Source organism: Urocitellus parryii, chromosome 4 (assembly GCF_045843805.1).
Source record: "Urocitellus parryii isolate mUroPar1 chromosome 4, mUroPar1.hap1, whole genome shotgun sequence".
Taxonomy (NCBI): Eukaryota; Metazoa; Chordata; class Mammalia; order Rodentia; family Sciuridae; genus Urocitellus; species Urocitellus parryii.
The window spans coordinates 9,587,016-9,614,128 of NC_135534.1; the positions used below are offsets into that span (position 1 = coordinate 9,587,016).

The following is a 27,113-nucleotide window of genomic DNA, read 5'->3' on the forward strand; positions in this document are numbered from 1 at the left end:
CTAAAGCACAAGAAGTAAAATGAAGAATCAATAAGTGGGATGAATTAAAATTAAAAAGCTTCTTCTCAGCAAAGGAAACAATCAATAATGAGAGCGCCTACAGATTGGGAGAAAATCTTTACCACATGCACCTCCAATAAAGCATTAATCTCTATGATATATAAAGAACTCAAAAAACTTAACACCAAAAAACAAAACAAACTAACAACAACTTCACAGAAGGAAAAATACAATTAATCAACAAATATATGAAAGGATGTTCAACATCTCTAGCGATTAGAGAAATGCAAATCAAAACTACGCTAAGATATTATCTCACTCCTGTCAGAATGGCAATCATCAAGAATATAGACAACAATAAACTTGTAGTTCTAGTGAAGGTCAAAGGGGGATTGGTAAAATGAAGACTCACACATGAAAATTTTGAAAATAAAGCTGGGGTCAGGTGGAGTGCTGCTCTCTGATGGAGAAGCAGATCTCAAGAGTCATACCAGCAATCTTTATTCATGTGTAACTCATTATCAGGTTAAAGATTATGCAAGCATTATTCTTTGTATTCAGGAAAGTTACAGAAATAGAAACACCTATACAGTTTTTCCACAATTGCAATGCATAATGTTAAAAGCTTTGTGTAGTGCTCAAGAAATCGATTTTTCAAATTTACTGTTAAACAGGCAAGCTCAGGAGTAGCAAAGTTGGTGAAACATTGTGATTGTCTAGCATGGGAATTCCTCTATTCCTAGGGAGCTATGTTCCTGAAATCAAGGTCAAAGCTGATAAGACTCTTGCACAGAGCCTCATTAGGCAGGGTATTACCATAGCATCTGTGCCCTGTGCCCTTGCACAGAATGCACAGAAACATTTTCAGGTACCAGGCATGTCACAGCCATGAGGTCATCAGAGACCCCAATCTCAATCACTATGTGTGTGTGTGTGTGTGTGTGTGTGTGTGTGTGTGTGTGTATGTATCATGTGTCTCCTGTCATTTACAAAACTGGTTTATTACCAGCAACTTGAGAGGCTGAGTCAGGAGGGTCACAAGTTCAAAGCCAGCCTCAGCAACTTAGCAAAGCCCTAATCAGCTTAGTAAAATCCTGTCTCAAAATAAAAAGCTTTAAAACAACCCAGGCTGGGTATGTGACTTAGTGGTTAAGTGCACCTGGGTTCCATCCTCAGTACCAGAAGATTGCCAACCAACCAAACAAACAAAAAACATAATACACAGAATTGGTTTATCAGTTCTAAGACCTTGTTTTTGGTGTAGACTCTTGGTTTTGCTGTATATTTGTTTATGAGGACATAGGCACATTTTGAGTATTACTTCCCAACTTATATCCTCATAATTTCTATGACTCTGAATTTGAAGACTAGTTAAATAAAAGTGTGGGAATTGGACATTGAACTTTTTTTTTTTTTACTTCAGGTCTTACTGGAAAAGCTTTCAACATTTCCTGATTCAGTCTTATCTGAGTAGTTGGCTTGTACACCTGGACCTTATGGTTTTGGGGTAAGTTCAATCTATTCCTACTTTGCTCTGAGTTTTTATCATGAAGGGATATTGCCATCAAAAAACAGACATGATGACCAATTATTATGGTCTAGATATTATGTGTCCCCCCAGAGCACATGTGTGACCCACTGTAAGAACGTTTAGAGGAGAAATGATAGAGTTAAGATTTATGAGAGTCTTAACCCAATAGGTGAATTAATCCCCTGATGGGATTAACTAAATGTAAACTGAAGGTGAGTATTTTGTGGCTGGAGGAGGTGGAACATTGGGGCCCTGCCTTTGGGGTATATATTTTGTATATGGCAAGTGGAGTCTCTCTCTGCTTCTTGATTATCATGTGTGCTGATTCTTTCCACAATATTCTTCTGCCATGATATTGTGCCCACCTTGAGCCCTGATGAGTGGAGCTTGCTATCTTTGGATTGAGACCTCTGAAACTGTGAGACCCAGAAAATCTTTTTCTCTTCTAAATTTGTTCTTGTCAGGTCTTTCAGTCACAGTAGAAAAAAAGTTGGCTAAAACAAAAATTGGTACTGAGAAGGAGCGGGTTTCTGTGACCATGTGATTTGGAAGTTTTGGGGACTTTCTGAAAATTGGAGTAGGAATTTGAGATGTTTAACAGTGCAAGCTGGGAATGTTTTAGATTGTTGTAAGCAGAGCTTAATGGCTAATTCTGGTGGGAACTCAGGACACCAGAATGCCAATATGACCATGGATTGTAAAGACAGGGCTCAAGAGGGTTCCGAGAAAGAGAGCTGTATTGGAATTTGCAGTAGAGGCCATTTGTGTTATGTTCTGTCTGAGAAGTTGTCTGCATTTTGCCCATGTTTATGAGGCTGATTTACAAGGAATGGACTTCCTAATATGGTGAGAGAAATATCCAGGCAGCATAGAATTTGGGTGGTGGCATTCATGTTGCTGGCTTTTAAACAAATTTATTGTGATAATAAGGAGCATAAAGCAGAGCAGAAAGATTTGAAAACCTTGTCTTGAAAGGTGGGAAAAACTGGGTCTATAGAAGTTACAGCTGGGAAAGATATTACCTCCACTAAAGAAATGCTAAAACCTTTTCCCAGAGACAATAAGAAAGATGGCTTCAGGGAATTTCAGGTATTGGCAAGGTCATATCCATCTCAGACTCAAGAAAGTCTCAAAATTCTCTTGAGAAGAGACAGTGGGGTTCCCTTAGTTTTTTCAACAGACCAATCTATCCAGGCACTCAGAGGCTGCTGCAGCCAGCATCCCTGGCGGCTTGGCTACTGCTCAAGATGGTGGAAGACCTTGGTGTCAACCACCTGGGTCTGCAGGAATGTAACATGCTGGAGGTCATGAAAGCCTCCATCAAGATATCAAATGTGTATTTGGGGTAAAAATGGGAGTTCATAACCCACTTGAATCAAATGTATGAAAGATGATATGTCATGAGCTTTGTAATGTTTTGAACAACCAATAAAAAAAATAAAAAGACCCCAATACACACTAGATTTATTGATGGAAATGAGATTTTCCTAGGGTTTTTGGGGCACAAGTGCCTGGATATCTTTTGCCCTCTGAATTTTATGGCTTATAGTATTATTTATATTGTGATGATAATCTGTACATATATGTTTTCAGAATCATCATTTCTTTTTTGTTAGAGTCTTGATATTTTATGTTTCAAAATTATAGCTCATTCTAAATGTTCTCTATATTTTATTAATAAGAAGGCTAAGCTGTCTAATAATGGGCAATGTAATATTTTCACTAAGGAGTAGAAGAATAAATATGCTATTCCAAGAAAAAAAAAAGATTTCAAATGAAGGCCTGGGAGTCCAGAAACAGTGCAGCAGGGTCATGGTCTCTGCAGGACCCCTTGAGAGGGCAATGCATAAAGATGTGAGGAAGAGGCAAAAGCTGCAGTGGAGACCATCAAGAATAAGAAATTCCAGCACTATGGAATATCCACTGAGAAAGGCTGCAGCAATCGAGGTGAGTCAAACCAACCAGAAAGGCCACGTGGGCTACAATCAACAAGGCCACAGATTGGAGTTAAACAAGCCCTTTGGACAGAGCACCATGCCATGTGCCCCAGATGCCAGATGTGGAACTACAGGACTTGTTTGTCCAACTGGATTCCAGACTTCCTGAACTCCCTGTACATTTATATTTTGGATACTTGTTCATTGTTTTTAATTTTTTATCGGAGCTCATGATATGAGCTTACCCTGAGTCTCAGAGGAGATTTTTGACTTGCAATTTTGGGCAGCTTGAATTGTTCAGACTATGGGAACTCTTGGAAATGGACTAAATGTATTTTTCATGATGAGATGAACATGAGCTTTTTGGGGGTCAGGTGTGGAATGTTATGGTTTAGAAATTAGTGTCCCCCAAAAGCTCATGTGTAAGACAATGCAAGCATGTTTAGAAGAGAAATTATTAAGGTGTGAGAGCCTCAACCCAGTTAGTGGATTAATCCTCTGATGGGACTATCTGAGTGAAAATGGAAACAGGTAGGGTGTGGCTTGAGGAGGTGGGTCATTGGGGACACCATGTCTTTGGGGGGTATATATTTTGTATCTGGCAAGTGGAGTCTTTCTCTGCTTACTGATTATCATGTGAACTGCTTCCCTCCATCACACTCTTCCACCATGATGTTCTGCCTCTCATGGAGCCCTGAGGACTGGACCTTGCTAGGTATAAGGTCCAGCCAGAGACCTCTGAAACTATGAACTCTAAACAAACTTTCCCTCTTCTACAATTGTTCTGGTCAGGTCTTTAGTCACAGTAGTAAAAAAAAAAGCTAACCAAAACACCAATGGAACAGAATAGAAGATATAAAGACAAAACCACACAGATGTATAGTCATCTGATACTCAAAAAGGTGCTAAAAACATAGGTTGAAGAAATGATGTCTTTTTAACAAATGCTGCTGATGAAAACTGGATATTCATATGTACAAGAATGAAAGTAGATGCTTACTTTTCACCCTGACAAATGTCAACTCAAAGTGGATCTGATGCCTAGGAATTAGACCAGAAACTGCAACTGTTGGAGGAAAACATAAAGTTACTGCCACAGCCCGTCTGGCTGGGCAAAATGACCGGGGGGGGGGGGGGGGGTGACGAATAACTTGTCTACGTTGATACAGCAGGAGTAGGAGCCATTTATTGTAGGACAACAGAGGTATTTATACATTTTGCACAGCTTATCCTAATTAGCATAAACTAGATACATCATTCAACCAATAAGGAATCTCCACACTTAATGGCTCACTTTTGTTACTTCTCAAACCACTCCCTCTGGCATTTTGCCAGGCACCATCTAGACTTGTTTACGAACTCTAACATTCCCCTGGCAAAATACCAGGTGTTATTTTGACTTGTTTACAGACCTTAACAAGTCACCACTCCAATATATTGGAGCAGGCAGCAACTTCCTTAGCAAAACCCTAAAGTTCAAAAAACAAATCCAACAATCAGTAAGTGGAATGGAATTAACTTAAAAAGGTTATTCACAAAAAAAGGAACAATTAAAAGCATGAAAAGAGAGCCTGCAGAAAGGGGGAGAATCTTTGCCAGCTCCTCCTCCTAGAGGGATTAATGTCCGGAATATATAAAGAACTCAAAATACTTAACACAAAGAAAAAAAATACAATCAACAACTGGGCAGAAGAACTAAACAGATATTTCTCAAAATAAGAAATATAAAAAGCTAACAAACATATGAAAAACATATTCAACATCTCCAGCAATTAAGGAAATAAACATTAAAACAATACTGAGATTTTTATCTCACTCAATTTAGGATGTCAATCATCAACAATGCAAATAATTCTGGCAAGAATGGTATACTTAAACATTTTTGTTGGGACTGAAAATTAGTACAACCACTTTGGAAAGTAGTATGTAGATTCCTCAAAAGCCCAGGAATGGAACCACCCTATGACCCTTGTTCCTTGGTGGATATGAAAAAAAAAGAAAGAAAGAAAAAAAAAAAGAAAAAAGAAAATTAGCTCATCACAGTGATACAGGAATATCAATATCTATAGCAGTGTCATTCATGAGTAACCGAGTTATGGGCCTAGCCCAGGTACCCAAGAATAAATGAATGGAAAAATAGAATATGGCATGTATACACAATGGTGTTTTACTCAGCCATGAAGAAGACTGAGATTATGACATTTGATTGGAAATGAATTGAACTAGAGAACATCACACTAAGTGAAATAAGCCAGATTCATAAGGTCAAAGGTTGGACATTTTCCCTCATATGCAGAAGCTACAGCAAAATAAGGGGAAAAGATAGGTGGAGGGCAGTTACATGACAATAGAAGGCAAGATAGTGGAGTAGTAGAAAGGGTTAGAAGGGGAAGGAAAAGAGACAGAAAAAGTAAGAGACTGTGGAATAAAATGGACCACATTATTCTATGTATCTATTTGAATACAACACAGTGGCTGAGCATGGTGGCACACCCCTATAATCCCAGCAACTCAGGAAACTGAAGCAAGAGGATTGAGAGTCCAAAGCCAACTCATCCCTAAGCAACTCAGTGAGACCCTGTCTCTAAATAAAATATTTTTTAAAAGGGTTGGAAATGTGGCTCAGTGTTCAAACACCTCTGGGGTCAATCCTCAGTATTACAAAAAAATTTGTTTTATAAACACAACACAGTGGATTTTCCCTTTATGTATATCTATAAAACATCCATTAAAAAATCAATAAAAAGAGGCACTAGGGACTGATTTGGAGCAAATCATTTATGTGAAAATCAATTCTACTATTATATGTAACTATAATGCACTAATAAAAACATTAAAAAAATAAAAAAGAGAAACCATATGATCCAGCACTCCTACTACTGGGAATATACCCAAAGAATATGAAATCAGTGTGTCAAAAAGATACCTGCATGTTTATGTTTATTGCAGTCCTATTCACAATAGCTAAGAAGTAGAAACAAGCTAAGTACTCATAGATGAATAAATGGATAATGAATATGCATATTCATATATATATTCATATATATATTTATAAAGAAGAATGAAAAGGAGGAGGGGTTGGGAGGTAGGGTGAGGGGAGGTGATGGAATGTGGGAGTACTGGGGATTGAAATGGAGCAAATGACATTTCTTGCATGTATGGATATGTCACAATAAACTCCACTACTATGTATAACTTTAAGGCACTGATAAAAACATTTGATTTTTTTCAATGCAAGTGCCTAGAAGCTTATGGAATGAAAAAACAGAAATGAAATCCTGTTGTTTGCAACAACATGGACGGAACTGGAGATAATTAGATGAAGTGAAATAAAACAGGCTCATAAAGACAAGTACTGCACATCATTCATATGTAGAATCTAAAAATTGAGTGCACAATGGTGTTGCCAAAGGTAGGGAGAATATAGTGGAGAGATGGCAAAAGTTTGATCAATGTGTACAAAATAACAGTTGGACAGGAGCATGCATTTCTGATGTGTTATTGTGCAGTGGGGAGACAATAGCTCACAATAGTGTACTGTGCATTTTTAAAAGTTAGAAGAAATAATTTTGAGAGTTTTTACCATGAAAGAAATGATAAGGGCTGGGGCTGTGGCTCAGTGGGAGAACATATGCCCACATGGGTGAGGCACTGAGGTTGATCTCCCGCACCACATTAAAAAACAAACAAACAAAAAAACCCCTAAATAACCAAACTACAGGTATTGTGTCTATCTATAACTAAAAATATTTTTAATAAAAGAATTGGTAAATGCTTAGGAAAACAGGTGTTTGGTCTGATGTAAATACCACACAATGTATACATGTATCAAAACATAAAATGGTACCCAAAATGTGGACATTTTTAATGCATTTTATGTATCACTTAAAATATTTCATTTAAATTCTCAAAAAGTCATTTCCTGAAAGAATCTGTACAACCTGTACAGAAGTCTTCATTTTAAGATGTTGCACAGGTGATGGATTTAAAGCTCAAGAATAAAAATCTCTAGTCTGCAGAATTAATTCCAGATATTTTGTTTGGTTGCTTTTTTTTCAACCAGCCCAACTCCTCCCATTATTACCCTGCACATTTTCACCTTTGGAATATCTTGCAGGTACACAGTTATGTCAATTTTTTAGTATAATTATGTGCTTATAATCATGTACTTTCTTGTTTTGAAACTGCCCTTTTCATCATTCATTGTCTCAGGAATTCTCCTTCACAAGTTCAAAGTTTTACTTCTAGAGGGATGACACTCCTGTCCCATTCTACCAAGAAATCATTAAACATTTTCTGTGAAATTGTTTATGTGTCTATCTCTCACTAACTGGGACAGAAGACCTTGTAACAGCAAACTCTGTTTACAAATTTGTAATTAAGCACACAAATATACTGAAATAAAAGGCCCAAATGCTATTTGAATAAATTAATACATCTGATAAAATAAATTATGGCATAAAAGTTCTGTTTCCTTTCTCCTTGTTCCTAATACTTGTTTCCATATTTCAAAAACTTTAAAATCACTGTCACTATTTAAGCTGAAGCAGAATTCTAGATACCAACAATCAGCAGTTACTTTCAATATTCCACTTTCCTTTATTTTAACCAAGAATATTTTTCAGTAACTTCTAGTGAAAATTCAGTCCTATGTCAAGATCATTGTAACGTTTTGAGCAACCAATAAAAAAAGACAATTCAGTCCTAAGAAAAGCCAGGCTCTGTTCTTTACATAGTAATATCAGAAAGCTTTTTACTTTTGAGATTCCAACATTCCTTTTCTGAAAAGGACAGATCATGGAAATCTATATTTAGGGTCATATGGAGATTACATCCACTGAAAGTTAATGGTTGACTTCTCAAAAAGCTCAAAGATCAGAATCATTCACAGAGTAATCTTTTAAGCAGGTTCAGTTGTCAATAAGTAGAAGTTTCTATGCCAAATATTTCTGTAACTTTATTGAAACTATCTGCCTGCCTAAACCCAAGGACTCTGAGGAAATCCTTCCATTATTCTGCAGCAGTGAGTCACAGCCCATCAGGAGAAAGTTGAATGAGGATCAACACATTACAGGTCTTGGTGAAAGGAAGCATTTTCTCCTTCTGAATTCACCTCCATAAAGTGATTCCTCTAGGTGATCACCTGTTCAGCCTCAATGTCCTTTGATGAGCTCTTGGATCAAGCCGGAGGCCTGGGGAGATTCCAAATCTTTCAGTTAGTTCTCCTTTGTATCACCAACCTCCTAACATCCTTTCATATTGTACTGGAGAACTTCACTGCAGCAATTCCTGATCATCGCTGCTGGGTTCAGATTCTGGACAATGACACTTCCTCTGGTAATGACACTGGGACCCTCAGCCAAGATGCCCTCCTGAGGATCTCCATTCCACTGGACTCAAACCTGAAACCAGAGAAATGCCGTCGCTTCATCCATCCCCAGTGGCAGCTCCTTCACCTGAATGAAACTGTCACCAACACAGCTGAGGCAGACACGGAGCCCTGTGTGGATGGCTGGGTGTATGACAGAAGCTACTTCCCCTCCACCATCATAACTGAGGTAAGGTGCCTCATCCCAATATACTGTTTGTATGATCAAAGAGTTGGGAGGTAATACCAAGAATGGACTTGCTTTATACATTTAGTCCCCAGATGTGTACTGTAATTAAAACTTTCTTTCTTCCTTCTGCAGGTAGCAATTGCTTATCCACACCACAATGCTGTTGAGAATGTACAGTACTGGAGTTAATGAATTGAATAGACAAAACATATACCTATAATTATCCTTTAATCTAGTGAGAAAGATCTATAATTTAAAAATTGATCAAATGTTACACTCAGTGATTCTCAATATTTATTGAAAAACTGGTACTGAGAGCAAGCAAATCAGAATCTCTGGTCATAGGATCCAAGCATTAGTGTTTTTTTTTTTTTTGGTTGTTCTTTAAATGATTCAACGTGTGGCCAAGGATGAGAGATACTGTAGTAGTTGAAGTATGGACTGCTAAGAAAAGTCAAAGGCAGGGTCCTTATACCACTTACATGATGAGAAAAATAAATTAAGGCTTTAAAATTTTTGGTAACTGAAATTGCTTAAAAATGTGTTTTTATATGTTTTAAATTGTAGTAGCCAGAAAATGTGTATAAGTTAGTGGAATAAAGGGAGTTGGTGGCCTGAAGGTAAAAATGAATAAAGACCTGTAGAAAAAAGGTTCAGAATATCGGAAGGTTATGCGGCAAGAGAGAGGCAAGTGCACTTGAAGGGCTGAAATAAGTGGAGGAAGGGCGACCAGGGGAGAGTGACTGTCGGTGAAGCTGGGGATCGGGCAGGATCCACAAAGCAGAGGATCACATACATCATATCTGGGAATTTGTGCTCCTTTTGAAGGCTTAAAACCCTCTCAAACTCCACTGTGCTTTTTTGATTCTCTTCCAGTGGGACCTGGTTTGTGAATCCCAGTCATTAAAACCAATGGTTCAAACTCTGTTTATGACTGGGTCACTGTTGGGAAGTCTGATATATAGCCTTCTTTCAGACAGGTGAGTGTCACCTCACTTTCTTTTAGACTGTTGGTCAGATTAAGTTTTCAGTAAGTATTTATTCCTTTATTTAAGAAATCTTGCTGAACTCTGTGTGTTTTGCACTGAAGTGTATACGGGTATCACTTTCTGACTCTAGGAAACTACAATAAAATATTAACACTTCATACACAAACTGGAATTTACAATTTGTTGTGAAAAACTCACAGAGGACAGAAAAGGGTATGTCAATCATATCAGTTTCAAGAAGTAATTTGCAGAGCAAATCGAGGAGATGAGGTGTATGTAAGAGTTCAACAAAGGGAGAGGAAGGAGGCATTTGCATGTTTAAAAATTAGTGCCTGGCCTTGGTGATGTTCTGAACCACTTAGACTCTGTAAGATAAATGAGCATAGATACTTTTAAACTGGTCATAATTTCACACATGCAGTGTAGGCATATGTACAGAGGGAAATCATCACTATAAAATCTGAGGATTGAGTAGCACTATGGGCCTGATGGGATCATAAGTCACTGGACCTGTAACCCGGATGCTGGTCCTTGTGAAATGACTTTAATAGGTAACATTTGTAACCATAAAAAGTAATTATTAAGAAGTTAGGAGGATGAAACTTGGAGGTGAGAAACTTGTGGCTTCTAGCACCCTGGCAGAGCTAGAGAAGGCAGTCAGCTGTGACCCTCATCCAAGCATGTCTCCCACAAGAACACTGGTGGAGGTGAAGATGCTCAAAGCCACCTAGTAATCTCAGTTTAAAATTGTGACTTTGAGCATACCACATTTAATTGTTACCTGTATGAATTTCTATGTCAGAGAGTTCATTTCCCCCTGGTTTTCAGGCCTCTGTACTACCAATTTGTAGTAGAGAATGAATTAAAAAACAGTTAAGAGAAAAATATGAATAAGTAAGTTTTCTTTGAGCATACATTCAGATTATTATCCCTAAACAGTAGAATAAAAAATGTGGTATATTCATATAAATTCTGCTGATGAGGAAGAACAAACTACTTCCACATGTAATAACATAGGGGAAACATTACATGGCACAGAACTACCTAATACATGATTTCAAGTTTTATAAAGAGCAATGCAGATAGAGTAATATATAGTGGTAAAGTTTATGATATTAGGTATTTTTGGTCGGAATAGTGTCCAGGAGAGAATCTGAGAGGGCTTCTTCATGAGAGTGATGTTTTATTGATTTAGGACTGGTTAAATGGGTACATTGGTTCTTTGAAAATGATTAAACTTGTAAACGTTTGATATCTACACTTTTGTGTGTTATGTAAATCTCAAAAAATGCTTAATAAGAGATCTAACACTGGTGGCATGGGACTATTGGACTAGGAGTATAATTTGATAGAAGGCAACAATAGCAAACAAGAGACCAGTTGTAAGAGGATTGTTCAATACTCATGAAGAGATTTGTAGGATGGCCCTAACAGATCTAATGGAAATAATGGAAGACCATAAAGAAACTTACTATATTAATTAGTTTAGTTCACAAATTTAAAAAGTGCATAAATTTGATATATTTGTATATATGGAATACATATAGTGTATGTATTCAAGACACGTTTACAAACCTTAAACATTTAAAAAATGTTATAAACACATCCTAATTGTACTATGAAGTACTATGTAATATTTCATTTTATGTATACCTTATATATACTGATAAAACCCAGGTAATGAACATTTCCATCTCCTTATGATTATTTTGGTTTGCAGTGTTCAAGCTCCTCTCTTCTAGTGATTCATAAAATATACCATAGGTTATTGTGAACTATAGTCACCTGCTTTGCTATAGAACATTAGAATTTATTACTGCCACCCACTTGTGCTTTGGTGCCATTATCCAACTTCCTTCTACTCGCCCTCACCTCCCCCTGCTTCTTAGTAGTCAGATGTTATGAAGTTCAACCCCCCTATCAAATGAAGGGCCCTCTGCCACCCAGTTTCTTAGAACCCTTGTAGCTCACATTTGCAGCTAGCATTTGACTGTAGTTGATAACACATTCCATCCATATACTATGTTGACCTGTGTCTTCTCAAGCTTAAAATTGTTCTTCCCCAGGTAACACCCAGTGGTATTCTATCACACATAGAATAAAACCCTGAGTTTCTTCTCAAGTCTTGACAGTCTGAGATCTGGCCCCTGCCTCCTTTCCTCATCTTGCCTACCCCCTTCTCCATTCTCTGATAGTCTTCAGAACACCTAGCTGGATTCTGCCACATGGCATTTATATTTGCTGTTCTTTCTGTCTAGAATGCTTTTCCTGTACACTGTTCAGCCCAACTTCTGGGTACTCAGATTCAAATGTTACTTCCTGAAAACTCATTTTCCTAACTCCCTATTTAGTGATGCCTCCACCCAAGTTACTCTCATTGCACTTCCCAGCCTTTGAATTTAATGGGAATTTTATAACTTTGCCTTTTAAATGCCTTATTTCTCCACTGAGTGGTAACAAGGACCATCTGTCAGTCTATTGAAGTAGCCCAGAGGAAAGATGATAGGGGTGTAAGTTAAGGGGACAGTATGGAGGAAGAGGGTGGCAGAGGGAAGCAACTCACATGGTGACCAGGAAGCAGAGAGAGACTGCTCTCACAAGATGCAAATATATACATCATAGCTGCATCACCAATGAACCACTTCCTTCAGCCACACCCCACCTGCCTCCATTTACCACTCAGTTAATCCCACCACTGTGGGGAGCCACTCTAAATGACCCATGCCTTCCAGTCCTCAAGCAAGAGGCTCTGACTGATCACTACATTTCGTGGTGACTTGGGTGTTGTCCCAGCTCAGGAAGTCAAAGGCATGTCCTCAGATGTAGGTATCACCCCTGGGGTTGAATTACACTCACCTGTCCCTTGTAACCCTACTCCTTCTGGCCAGGGTTAGAACTTTCTAAGAACTTCCTAAGGGTCCCCCCAATAAAAGCCCACTTCCAAATGTGCTTGCTCTCTCTGTCAACCTGGAAATTCACCCTGAGCGGCCCCACATTGGGCGCCACTTGCTGCCCCTGACCTGTGCAGGTAGCTGAACTTATGGTCGTTTGTGTGAATTTCCAGGGACAACAAATAACACACACACACACTCTTTACCTTTAAACAATCTTTAGGACAGCTTCTCTGTTCTCGCCTCAGACTCCCCAAATGGGAGAGCAAGAGAAGGTCACAAGAGGCTGGAGAGAGGGAGCAAGCTCGTTCAGAAGTGGGCTTTTATTGGGGGGGGGAACCTTGTTCTTAGAAAGTTCTATCCAAAAAAGGCCAGAAGGAGCAGGGTTACAAGGGACAGGTGAGTGTCATTCAACCCCAGGGGTGACACCTACATCTGAAGACAAGCCTTCAACTTCCTGAGCTGGGACAATGCCCAAGTCACAACGAAATGCAGTGATCAGTCAGAGCCTCCTGCTTCAGGACTGGAAGGCGTGAGTCCTTCAGAGTGGCTCCCCACACACCATGGATTAACTCACTGATTAGTTTAATTAGGTCATTTCTCCTCCAGACCTTCTTGCATGGTCTCCCATGTGAGCTTTTGGAAGACACCACATCTAAACCATAAAAATTAATGTTTCTGAAAACTTTGTATCAGCTCATGGAACTTTGTCCAAGTTAACTCCAGAATGAGACCCTTCCCTGGAGCTCCATGACACAAATATTTCCCTGTTTTTTTTGTGTGATATGCCCTTCTGTTTCTTATTCTCTGTCTCTCCTCTGTGGACCTCCTATCGGTTCCTGTGCTAAAGGGAACAGTTGCCAGGTCGTCTTCTGAAACACATTTCCCGAGGCCTTTGAACACTGACATGGCCCAGAGTATTGATTATGTCATCTATCTGCAACTTTGATGTATTGTCTTCCCACACTTCCTTTTGAATCCTTCAGCATTTACCTAAAGATTGCAAACATCCAACTATGGATCTCTTGATTTCACTCCTCAGCACTCTGAACATGACACACAAATCCACTTTTCCTAAATGAATGTTTTAAAACAAACATTTGTTATGACCTCCCCTATTTCTTCCTCTTGATATGGCTCCACATGGCATCAAGGTCCTCTTATGCCATGTGCTTTGCTGTGCATTCTGGCATCACTCTCAGATTAGCAGGGATGCTTACATCTGTGATTTTCATTGTTGACTAGTATAATGATTCTGCTAGACCACAAGTACAATGTCCTACTTGTTAAACATTTACACTAAATCTCAAGTTATTTTATCTTCTCTTGTTTTCCACATATTATTTTTGCTCTGAAATAAGCTTACCTGTTCTTATCTTTCTCAGGTTTGGGCGGAAGGTGGTCTACCTGTGGTGCTTACTCCAGCTGGGCATCGTTGACACTGCAGCAACCTTCGCCCCCACCTTCCTCATTTACTGCATATTACGCTTCTGTGCTGGGTTGAGTGTCATGACTATTATGATAAATTCTTCTTGTCTCAGTATGTAAAAAATTTGAGACTTTCATTTTCTCATGCCTGAATGGACTGTGAAATTACCCTTTGCCTGGAATGACAATTATGTACATATTTTCTTCCAGTGTCAGAATGGACAGTGTCCCAGAGGAAGTCTGTGGGAATAGTCCTGATATTGTCTTCCTACAGTATTGGGCAGATGTTCCTTGGAGGACTGGCTTTTGCCATTCGAAAGTGGTACATACTGCAACTGGCTGTGTCTGTACCCTTGCTTGTCCTCCTCTTCCCCTCCAGGTATGAACAATCTCCACATTCTTTACAAGAGAGGCCAAGGTGATAACAGAAGAGCTATGTCACTGGGTATCTGTATGGTCCCAATACTGGTCCTACCTCATGTCCCCATTAACATCCTTTGTGCCATCCAAGGTGCAAGAGAGGAAATAGAATGGGAATTTGAGTGGAGGTTGGCACTATGCAGTCACCATTTTTGTAAAATAGGCAGAAAATTGTCATGAAATCATTGGAAGAGAAAAAAATAAAAAATTTTATTATACTTTTATGAGGGTGGTATAATAATACATAATAGTGGAGTTCATTGTGACATACTCATAAATGCACATAATATAATTTCCTATATCTCATTTTCCCTTACCTCCCTTTTCCCTACCCTCTCACTCCCTCTGAATGTCTTCCTCTACTCTTATGTTTTCTCTTCTACATGTTTATTTTCTTAATTGGTGCACTATGATCATATATAAGTGTGGAGTTCATTGTGATTTGTTTATACATGCACATAGCACAGTTTGGTTAATTTCAATGCCCAGCACCTTTCTTTTGCATCCTTTCCTCCTTCATCCTTGCCTGCCTTCCTCTGCTATATTGTTCTCCCTTCTATTTTCATGAGCTCCTTTTATTTTATTCTTTTTTATCTCTACATTCCACATATGAAAGAAAACATTTAATCTTTGACTTTCTGAGTCTGGCTTATTTCACTTAGCATTATGCTTTTCAGTTCCATCCATTTCCAGCAAATAACATAATTTTATTCTTCTTTATGGCTGAATAAAACTTTATGTGTGTATATACCATATTTTCTTTATGTGTTCATCTATTGATTGACACCTGGTTTTCTAACTTGGCTATTGTGAATTTCACACTTATTAACATTGATACTAATGCATCAGTATAGTATGCTGATTTTTTTTTATAAATTCTGAAGACCAGAATTGTTGTGTTGGGAATTTAGATCTTCCATTTATATTGAGTTAATTTTTGTATATGGCATTAGGCAAGAATCCATCTTCATTTTTCTTCATGTGGATATCAAGTTTTCCTAGCCTCATTTGTTAAAAAGACTGTCATTCCTTCTCCCCCCCATGGAATTGTCTTTGCATTCTTGTAAAAAATCATTTGACCATACACGTGAAGATTTATTTTGAGGATCTCTACCCTATTCTATCCTGTATGTATATATGCCTGCACCATATTGGTTTTTTTTTTTTGTTTATTTGTTTGTTTTGGTACCAGGGATTAAACTCAGGGGCACTTGACCACTGATCCACATTCCCAGACCTATTTATTTTGATACAGGGTATCTCACTGAGTTGCTTAGTGCCTTTCCCTTGCTGAGGCTGGCTTTAAATTCATGATCCTCTTGCCTTAGCCTTCTGAGCGGCTGGGATTACAGGCATGCAGCACCGCATCCAGCTTGTTGTAATTATTGTTGCTTTGTAGAACAAATACGTTTGTTTTGTAGTATGTTTTGAAATCAGAAAGTGGGCATTCTCCAATGCTGTTCTGTTTCAAGAATATTTTGTCTATTCAGAGTCCTTTGAGATTTCATATAAATTTTAGAGTGTATTTTCTATTGCTATGAAAATCTTCATTGGAGTTATGATAGGGATTTCATTGAATCTGTAGATAACTTTTAGTAGTATTGCTATCATTGATTTCAATCCATGAACATGGGATGTATATCCATTGGTTTTAATTTTTTTTTCTTTCAGCCATTTTTTTGCAGTTTTTATTTTATAAGTCCTTGGTTAACTTTTAAGAATTCATTCTGATTGTTGATAATGTAAATGGAATTATTTTGTAATTTTTCTCTTCAAGTTGTTCATTATTATTGCATATAAATATAATTGACCTTCTATGTTGATTTTGTATTGTGCTATTTTGCTGCATTTCCTATACATTAGCTAAAACATCTTTTTTTTTCCTGGAATCTTCAGTATTTTCATATAGAAAACCATATCATCTGCAAACAGATAATTTTACTTCCTTCTTTTTTTATAGATACATTTATTTATTTTCTTTGCCTAATTAATCTGTCTATAACTTTCAGTACTATGTTGAAAATAAGTGGTGAAAGTGGGCATGCTTGCCTTATTTCTCATCTCAGAGAAAAAGTTTTTAGTCTTTCACCATTGAGTATTGTGTTCATTGAATTGTACCCTATGAAAATATTATATGTAAATTACATATCAAAACAAAAAATTGGAAGGCAAATGGATGATTTATGCCATTTGATCCTTGTTTACTGATGCCTATAATTATTTTCACACATTAATGGCCAGATATGTCCCTCATCTTAGTGAAAGATCAGTCCAGTGGAAGAAGAAGATTACACTTCCATAATGAGAAAGTATGTATAAATGGAAAGGTAAAGGAATCTCAAGGTTGTATGGAAATTAAATAGTTGAATATTTACTGTACCTTCCTTGTCTTCTTTAATCAGGAAGCTGGTGGAGTCCTTCCGGTGGCTGATTGTCACAAATCAGCTAGAAAAGGGTGTAAAGGAACTTAGAAGAGTTGCACACATAAATGGAAAAAAGAATATTGAAGAGACCCTGACCATAGAGGTGATCTGGAAGGGGAAACTGGTTGCTGGGATGAAATGACGTGGCCTCATAATCACACTAGGCTGTGTCCCTCTGTCCCTGGGTGGGAGGGCTCTCTCTCGCCCAGTGAGGAGGTCCATGGAACAGGGTAGAGGAGAGTGTGGCTGTGGAGTTGCTAATCAAGACCTCTGGAAACCAAGCAGGAAGCAGGTCTGATTTTATTGTGTAGTTACCATGTATATATACTCAGGCAGTAGCTAAACAGATTACAGGCAGCCACCAATGCAATGTCTGCTAACTGTCCTTGCAGCGACCAATTGAGGAGTGGGCCATGGAGCAAGCACAGGGATTGCAACACATGGCCTCAAGCTCAGGGCTGTGCCACGGGGTAAACAGGTTGCTGTTCACACTTAGCACGTGGGGAGTGGCCTGCCACTCAGATGCCCTTAATGTATGCCATGTATGCAGTATTCCATGAACTTGTCCCCGCATCTGGGGTGACTAAAGGGCCGGAATGGGAATTCTGTGTGTGAGCTCTTACATCTCTGTCCTTTTTCTCCATGGATTCATTGTAGAGAGGAGGCACTGAAAAAAAATGTATCTTTGTTTTTATTAAATATTTGGACATAGATGTTGCAATTTACTGATGGAAGTACACTAATTGTATAGTAATTCATTTATCACTATTTAAATAAATCACAGTCCCTTTTAAGGAAAACCAGAAAGCCAATAAGACACAGAGTAATTGAGCATGCAAAAGATAGCACTAACATTATTATTCTAATTCCATCCATTTATTTAACAATTCAACAAATATTTATTGTGCAACAAATGTCATATACTCTTCTACACAATATAGAAATGACAGTAAAATTCTTTTGACATTTAATATTGTTCTCATTAAAGAGTACTAAGGTTGCACCTCTGTGAAAAATTTTTGGAAAAAATCTTTTTTTTCCCCCTGAAGTTTTCCTCCTGATGGGAGTCAGATCCTGATGTGGCTCATTCAAGAATACTCTAATTAACACATTTTAAAATACTTATGCATCTACTGTGTGCTAGCATGTTAATATATAGTAATAAACAAAGTCACATAAAAATAATTTTTGAGAGAACACAGAGGAAATGTTCACCTTAGCTTAAATGGGCCAAAAAGTATTCGAGGTTAACTGATAAAAAGGAAGCTAAAATGCATTTCAAGCATCACATAAACTGCTTGGTGGAGGGAAAACTAATAGGCTCCCCTACATTAAATCTGAAACAGAGCAAATGCCCTGCAGAAGAAAATTTTAATAAAGAAAAACAAAGGATAGATTCTCTGGTTACAAAATTATCCCATCCTTCTGACCCACTAAATAAATTGACACATGCTCAATTTCCCCCAAAGTCTTATTTCATTATAGCATGTGCTTGAAGTTCAGAATATATTTTTTAATGGCTGGCAATTGAATCAAGGACTTCACACTTGATAGGAGAGCACTCTACCACTGAGCTCCACCCTGGCCCCCAGAACCTGAACACTTAAATGAGGTCCACGTGTGGTTGAGACTACTTACCTCTTATGTTCTAATCATAGAACTTGTAAATCTATGAAACTCAAGAGATCAAATGCTGTCCCAAACTTTTCCAACGTGTACTGATGATAAAAGCATAGAGTAACTTCTGTAGACATTCCTGTTCAAAAAGGGGATTTGAAACACAACAGAGTTTATAGCAATTATGAAATCAAGGTAGGCAAAGTTTAGAAATTCTGAGAGTACATCTCAAGGCTTGGAAAATTGAAGAAACATGGATCTCACAACCTTTTGTCCCTTGGCTCCAACCTGTGAATTTCTTTCCTCTTATATTTTCATTTAAAGGGTGTTGCAAGCTAGCTTATCAGTGATAGCATTTTTGGGAGCCTTTCTAATTTGATACGATTTCTGTTCTATCAGTCAAGTTGTCAATGTTTTTTTTTCTGACAAATATTTCACAAAATCATTGTGGATCTCCTATAAATTTCATTGGGGTTTACAAAAAAAAATTGTAACACTTCCACAAACATAAGCCTTTCTCTGCTTTGGGTTCCTGAAATGGCTGAGAGAAAATACATCTAAGTATCTCAGAAGTTCTATTGTTTGTTTGAGATCTGATCCTCCTGAGATCTTGAGAAACATTGTACAGGAGGTGATGTATATGCTAATTACCCAATTTGTCCATGTATACAAAACATACATTGTACTCCATAAATATATATACCATTATTATGCCAATTAAAGTTATAATTAATTATTAAGAAATATTGTTCTTTCACATGCTGGACCTTATCTGTAAATTAGGACTTACTTATTTCTAGCCATGTTTTCCTGACAATGTTCCAAATGGTAGTCTCATTTGCCAAATGGGAAGGCTGGAAAATCCTAGTACCTTTTATTTAGTTTTACTTCAACTTACCTTGCTCTTCTTGCTTTTATTATTAGCAAGAAATCAGAAGATTTCTACACACTGCCCAACCTCTAAATCCATTCCAAAAATTTAAACTATTTTTTTTACAGTGGCATTTCAATCCTAGTACCAACATGAAATGAGTTCTCTGTTGTTATGGAGTAAATTATCCCTAAAAATATAGTGTCTTAACAGCAACCTGGGCAGTGATAACCTAGGTCTTGTGGTTAACAGTCTCTCACAGTTTGTGGTCAAGATATTTATTGGGGGTGTAATATCACCTAAAGTCTCCCTGGAGGAAAATTTCACTTTCAAGACCAGTAACATGATTTGGGGAAGGATTAAGTTGCTCTCAGACTCTTGGAATAAGGACTTCATTCCCTGTCATATTGGTCTCACTGAAATAATAGCATTTAATTTAAATGTAGAGCTGGATAGGGGATCTAGCAAGGTAGAAGTCACAATTTTTCATTATCTACCCTTGGAAGTAGTAATCCATTACTTTTGGTGTATTCTGTTTACTGGTAACAAGTCATTATCTGCAATCCACAGTCAAGAAAAGGGGATTACAGAACCATGAAAACCAAGAGGTGGGGATCAATGAGGGCTACCTTTCTTTTTTCCATATTTTTATTGGTGCATTATAGTTGTACATAATGGTGAGGCTCATATGGGCAAAAAATATAACAATATAATTTACTCAATATCATTCCCCAGTATTTCCTCTTTTCCTAGACTCCTACTCCCTCCCTTCTAATCTACTGATCTCCCTTTGATTTTTAGGAGGTACGCCCCCACCTTTGTTTTCCTTCTTTCTCTTTAGCTTCCACATATAAGGGAAAACATACAACCCTTAACCTCTGAGTTTGACTTATTTTATCTTACATAATTGTCTCTAGTTCCATCCACTTTCCTGCAAATGACACAATTTCATTCTTATTTATGATGAAATAATACTCCATTGTGCATATAGACCATATTTTCTTTATCCATTCATCTGTTGATGGACACCTAGGATGGTCCTATTGTTTGGTTATTGTGAATTGTGCTGGCATAAATATGGCTAAGCATTATCACTATAGTATGATGACTAATTCTTTAGGATAAATTCTAAGGAATGGTATAGCTGGGGCATGTGATGATTCTATTCTTAGTCTTTTGATGAACCTCCATACTTATTTCCATAATGATTGTACTAATTTTTAGTTCCACCAACCACACCCCCTCCACCATATGTTATTGTTTGTATTTTTGATGGCTGCCATTGTAACAGGGGTGAGATGACATCTCAGTGTACCTTTCATTTGTATTTCCCTAATTTTTAAAAAATGTTGACTATTCTTCATTTACTTGTTCATTTGAATATTTTGAGAAGTGTCTCTCTTCAGTTCATTTGCCTATTTATCAATTAAGTTATTATTATTATTATTATGTGTATAGTTATTTATGTATTTTGGGAATTAACTCTGTGTCAGAAGAGTAGCTGACAAAGATTCTCTCCCATTCATTTCACATTTTAATTGTTATTTTCTTTGCTGTGCAGAAGTGTTTTAAATTTTGGCCATCCCATTTATTAATTCTGGGCATTATCTCCTGACCTTTGGGTGTCCTATTGAGAGTCAGTGACAATGTTGAAGTGTTGACCCTGTTTTCTTCTAGGAGTTGCATAATTTATGGTATAATTCCAAAGGTTTTTGATCAATTTTTAGTTGCATTTTATGCAGGATGAGAGATAAGGGTTTAGTTTCATGCTTCTACACTTGGATAACCAGTTTTCCCAGCACCATTGGTTAAAAAGGGTATCTTTTCTCCAATTCATGTTTTTGGTACTTTTGTCAAGGATTAGATGACTGTAGATGTTTTGATTTATCATTGTGTCTTCTATTCTGTACCATTGGTTCATGTGTCTGTTTTTATGCCAGTGCAACTATTGTTACTATAGCTCTGTAGTATAATTTGAAGACAGGCTTTGTGATGCCCCAGCATTGCCTTTTTTGGGCTTAGAATTACTTTGACTATTCTGGATCTTTTATTATTCCAAATGAATTTTAGGGACTGTTTTTTTTCCAGTTCTGTGAAGAGTGTCATTGGCATTTTGATAAAGATTGCATTGAATTTATATGGTGCTTTTTTTAGTATGGGTATTTCAAGAATATTAATTCTGCCTGTCCATGAACATGGAAGTCTTTCCATTTTCTTGTGTCTTTTAAAATTTCATTCTTCAATATCCTATAGTTTTCATTGTAAATATCTTTCATATCTTTGGTGAGATTTATTCCTAGGTTGGATTTATTTTGGTTTTGATTTTGTTTTATGTATGTGGGGTTTGTTTGTTTGTTGTTTGCTTTTTGAGGCTATGGTGAATTGAATTGTTTTCCCCATTTTGTTCTCAGCAGATTTATTATTGGTGTAAAGCCATTTATTTTCTATGTTGACTTCATAACCTGCTACTGTGCTGAATTTGTTTATTAGTTATCCAAGTCTTTTGATGAAAGTTTTGGATCTTCTAAATTTAGGATTGTATCACCTTCAAACAGTGATAATTTTTTTTTTAATTTAAAACTCGTGAATTGTTTATTTCTGGAATTTTTTTGTTTGATATTTTTATTTTTATTTTTTTTTATTGGTCGTTCATAATATTACATAGTTCTTAATACATCATATTACACGGTTGATTCACGTGGATTATGAACTCCCGCTTTTACCCCGTATACAAATTGCTGTATCACATCAGTTTCCCTTCCATTGATTGACATATTGCCTTTCTAGTGTCTGATGTATTCTGCTGTCTGTCCTATTCTCTACTATCCCCCCTCCCCTCCCCTCCCCTCCCCTCCCCTTTTCTCTCTCTACCCCTTCTACTGTAAATCATTTCTTCCATTTGTATTATCTTGTCTTGCCCCTCCTTTCCTCTTATATGACATTTTGTATAACCCTGAGGATCGCCTTCCATTTCCATGCAATTTCCCTTCTCACTCCCTTTCCCTCCCACCTCTCATCCCTGTTTAATGTAAATCTTCTTCTCAAGCTCTTCGTCCCTACCCTGTCCTTGTTTACTCCCCTTATATCAAAGGAGTCATTTGGTATTTGTTTTTTAAAGATTGACTAGCTTCTATTAGCATAATCTGCTCTAATGCCATCCATTTCCCTCCAAATTCTATGATTTTGTCATTTTTTAATGCAGAGTAATACTCCATAGTATATAAATGCCACATTGTTTTTATCCATTCATCTATTGAAGGGCATCTAGGCTGGTTCCACAGTCTTGCTATCGTGAATTGAGCTGCTATGAACATCGATGTAGCAGTGTCCCTGTAGCATGCTCTTGTTAGGGCTTTAGGGAATAGACCGAGAAGGGGAATAGCTGGGTCAAATGGTGGTTCCATTCCCAGCTTTCCAAGAAATCTCCATACTGCTTTCCAGATTGGCTGCACCAATTTGCAGTCCCACCAGCAATGAACAAGAGTGCCCTTTTCCCCGCATCCTCTCCAGCACTTATTGTTGTTTGACTTCCTAATGGCTGCCAGTCTTACTGGAGTGAGATGGTATCTTAGGGTAGTTTTGATTTGCATTTCTCTGACTGCTAGCGATGGTGAGCATTTTTTCATGTACTTGTTGATTGATTGTATGTCCTCCTCTGAGAAATGTCTGTTCAGGTCCTTGGCCCATTTATTGATTGGGTTATTTGTTATCTTATTGTCTAATTTTTTGAGTTCTTTGTATATTCTGGTTATTAGGGCTCTATCTGAAGTGTGTGGAGTAAAGATTTGTTCCCAGGATGTAGGCTCCCTGTTTATCTCTCTTATTGTTTCTTTTGCTGAGAAAAAACTTTTTAGTTTGAGTAAGTCCCATTTGTTGATTCTATTTGTTAACTCTAGCGCTATGGGTGTCCTATTGAGGAATTTGGAGCCTGATCCCACAGTGTGTAGATCATAACCAACTTTTTCTTCTATCAGATGCCATGTCTCTGATTTAATATCAAGCTCCTTGATCCATTTTGAGTTAACTTTTGTGCACGGCGAGAGATAGGGATTCAGATTCATTTTGGTGCAAATGGATTTCCAGTTTTCCCAGCACCATTTGTTCAAGATGCTATCCTTCCTCCATTGCATGCTTTTAGCCCCTTTATCAAATATAAGATAGTTGTAGTTTTGTGGATTGGTTACTGTGTCCTCTATTCTGTACCATTGGTCCACCCGCCTGTTTTGGTACCAGTACCATGCTGTTTTTGTTACTATTGCTCTGTAGTATAGTTTGAAGTCTGGTATCGCTATACCGCCTGATTCACACTTCCTGCTTAGTATTGTTTTTGCTATTCTGGGTCTTTTATTATTCCATATGAATTTCATGATTCTTTTATCGATTTCTACAAGATATGCTGTTGGGATTTTGATTGGCATTGCATTGAACTTATATAGGACTTTTGGTAATATCGCCATTTTGATGATGTTAGTTCTGCCTATCCATGAGCAGGGTATATTTTTCCATCTTCTAAGGTCTTCTTCTATGTCTTTCTTTAGGTTTCTGTAATTTTCATTGTATAAATCTTTCACCTCTTTTGTTAGGTTGATTCCCAAGTATTTTATTTTTTGGGGGGATATTGTGAATGGAGTAGTTGTCCTCATTTCCGTTTCAGAGGATTTGTCGCTGATATACAGGAATGCCTTTGATTTATGCGTGTTGATCTTATATCCTGCCACTTTGCTGAATTCATTTATTAGCTCTAATAGCTTCTTTGTAGACCCTTTTGGGTCTGCTAGGTATAGAACATTATCATCTGCAAATAGTGATAATTTAAGTTCTTCTTTTCCTATTTTTATGCCTTTAATTTCTTTCGTCTGCCTAATTGCTCTGGCCAGTGTTTCGAGGACTATGTTGAACAGAAGTGGTGAGAGAGGGCATCCCTGTCTTGTACCAGATCTTAGAGGGAATGCCTTCAATTTTTCTCCATTCAGAATGATGCTGGCCCGTGGCTTATCATAGATTGCTTTTACAATGTTGAGGTATGATCCAGTTATCCCTAATTTTTCTAGAGTTTTGAACATAAAGGGATGCTGTACTTTGTCGAAAGCTTTTTCTGCATCTATCGAGATGATCATATGGTTCTTATTTTTAAGTCTATTGATGTGGTGGATAACATTTATTGATTTCCATATATTGAACCAACCTTGCATACCAGGGATGAATCCTACTTGATCATGGTGTATAATTTTTTTGATATGTATTTGAATCCGATTCGCCAGAATTTTATTGAGGATTTTTGCATCAAGGTTCATTAGAGATATTGGTCTGTAGTTTTCTTTCTTTGAAGTGTCTTTGTCTGGTTTCAGAATCAGGGTGATGTTGGCCTCGTAGAACGAATTTGGAAGTTCTCCCTCTTTTTCTGTTTCCTGAAATAGCTTGAAAAGTATTGGTGTTAGTTCCTCTTTAAAGGTTTTGTAAAACTCTGCTGTATACCCATCCGGTCCTGGGCTTTTCTTAGTTGGTAGTCTTTTGATGGTTTCTTCTATTTCCTCTATTGTTATTGGTCTGTTTAGGTTGTCTATATCCTCCTGGCTCAATCTGGGCAGATCATAAGACTCAAGGAATTTATCTATGCCTTCACTATCTTCTATTTTATTGGAGTATAAGGATTCAAAGTAATTTCTGATTATCTTCTGTATTTCTGACGTGTCTGTTGTGATATTGCCTTTTTCATCCCGTATGCTAGTAATTTGGGTTCTCTCTCTTCTTCTCTTCGTTAGCATGGCTAAGGGTCTGTCAATTTTATTTATTTTTTCAAAGAACCAGCTTTTAGTTTTGTCAATTTTTTCAATTGTTTCTTTTGTTTCAATTTCATTAATTTCAGCTCTGATTTTAATTATTTCTTGCCTTCTACTTCTTTTGCTGTTGTTTTGCTCTTCTTTTTCTAGGATTTTGAGATGAAGTATGAGATCATTTATTTGTTGGTTTTTTCTTTTTTTGAGGAATGAACTCCAAGCAATGAATTTTCCTCTTAGAACTGCTTTCAATGTGTCCCATAGATTCCGATATGTTGTGTCTGTGTTTTCATTTAACTCTAGGAATTTTTTAATTTCCTCCTTGATGTCTTCTAAAACCCATTGATCACTCAGCAACCTATTGTTCATTCTCCAGGTGATGTTTGATTTTTCCTTTCTTCTTTTATCATTGATTTTCAGTTTCATTCCATTATGATCAGACAAGATGCATGGTATTATCTCTACCTCTTTGTATTGTCTAAGAGTTGCCCTGTGACATAGTATATGGTCTATTTTTGAGAAGGTTCCATGTGCTGCTGAGAAAAAAGTGTAGCTACTTGATGTTGGGTGGTATAGTCTATATATGTCAATTAAGTCTAGGTTGTTAATTGTGTTATTGAGTTCTATAGTTTCCTTATTTAACTTTTGTTTGGAAGATCTGTCCAGTGGTGAGAGTGGTGTGTTGAAGTCTCCCATGATTACTGTATGGTGGTCTATTAGACTCTTGAACTTGAGAAGAGTTTGCTTGATGAACACGGCTGCACCATTATTTGGGGCATATATATTTATGATTGTTATGTCTTGTTGGTGTATGGTTCCCTTGAGCAGTATGAAGTGTCCTTCTTTATCCCTTTTGATTAGCTTTGGCTTGAAATCTATTTTATTAGATATGAGTATGGACACTCCTGCTTGTTTCCGTGGTCCATATGAGTGATATGATTTTTCCCAACCTTTCACCTTCAGTCTATGTACATCTTTTCCTATCAAATGCGTCTCCTGTAGACAGCATATTGTTGGGTCTTGTTTTGTGATCCATTCTACTAGCCTGTGTCTCTTAATTGGTGAGTTTAAGCCATTAACATTTAGGGTTATTATTGAGATATGGTTTGTTCTTCTATCCATATTTGTTTATTGATGTTACTAAACCTGATTTGTTATCCTCTTTGACTACTTTCCCCCCTTTACTGTCCTACCTCCCATTGTTGGTTATCAATGTTATTTTCCATTTCCTCTTCCTGTAATGTTTTGCCAAGGATTTTTTGAAGAGATGGTTTTCTAGCTGCAAATTCTTTTAACTTTTGTTTATCGTGGAAGGTTTTAATTTCATCTTCTAACCTGAAGCTTAATTTTGCCGGATACAAGATTCTTGGTTGGAATCCATTTTCTTTAAGCATTTGAAATATGTTATTCCAGGATCTTCTAGCTTTTAGAGTCTGTGTTGAGAGATCAGCTGTTATTCTGATTGGTTTACCCCTAAATGTAATCTGCTTCCTTTCCCTTGTAGCTTTTAAAATTCTCTCCTTATTCTGTATGTTGGACATCTTCAGTATAATGTGTCTAGGTGTGGATCTCTTATGATTTTGCACATTCGGCGTCCTGTAGGCTTCTAGGATTTGGGATTCTGTCTCATTCTTCAAGTCTGGGAAGTTTTCTTGTATTATTTCACTGAAT

General features: G+C 37.3%; 1 protein-coding gene across 1 annotated transcript in view; it reads left to right on the forward strand.

Annotated features, from left to right (window-relative positions):
* The first annotated feature begins 1,487 nt into the window (after nucleotides 1–1,487).
* Nucleotides 1,488–27,113, forward strand: part of LOC113177763 (steroid transmembrane transporter SLC22A24-like) — a 39,575-nt gene continuing 13,949 nt past the window's right edge. Inside the window, exons 1-6 of the mRNA XM_077797547.1 lie at nucleotides 1,488–1,507; nucleotides 8,458–9,026; nucleotides 9,903–10,006; nucleotides 14,292–14,446; nucleotides 14,545–14,713; nucleotides 17,157–17,280. Of these exons, the coding sequence (XP_077653673.1) occupies nucleotides 8,625–9,026; nucleotides 9,903–10,006; nucleotides 14,292–14,446; nucleotides 14,545–14,713; nucleotides 17,157–17,280 (954 nt within the window). The 5' untranslated portion in view covers nucleotides 1,488–1,507; nucleotides 8,458–8,624. The remainder of the gene's footprint in view (nucleotides 1,508–8,457; nucleotides 9,027–9,902; nucleotides 10,007–14,291; nucleotides 14,447–14,544; nucleotides 14,714–17,156; nucleotides 17,281–27,113) is intronic.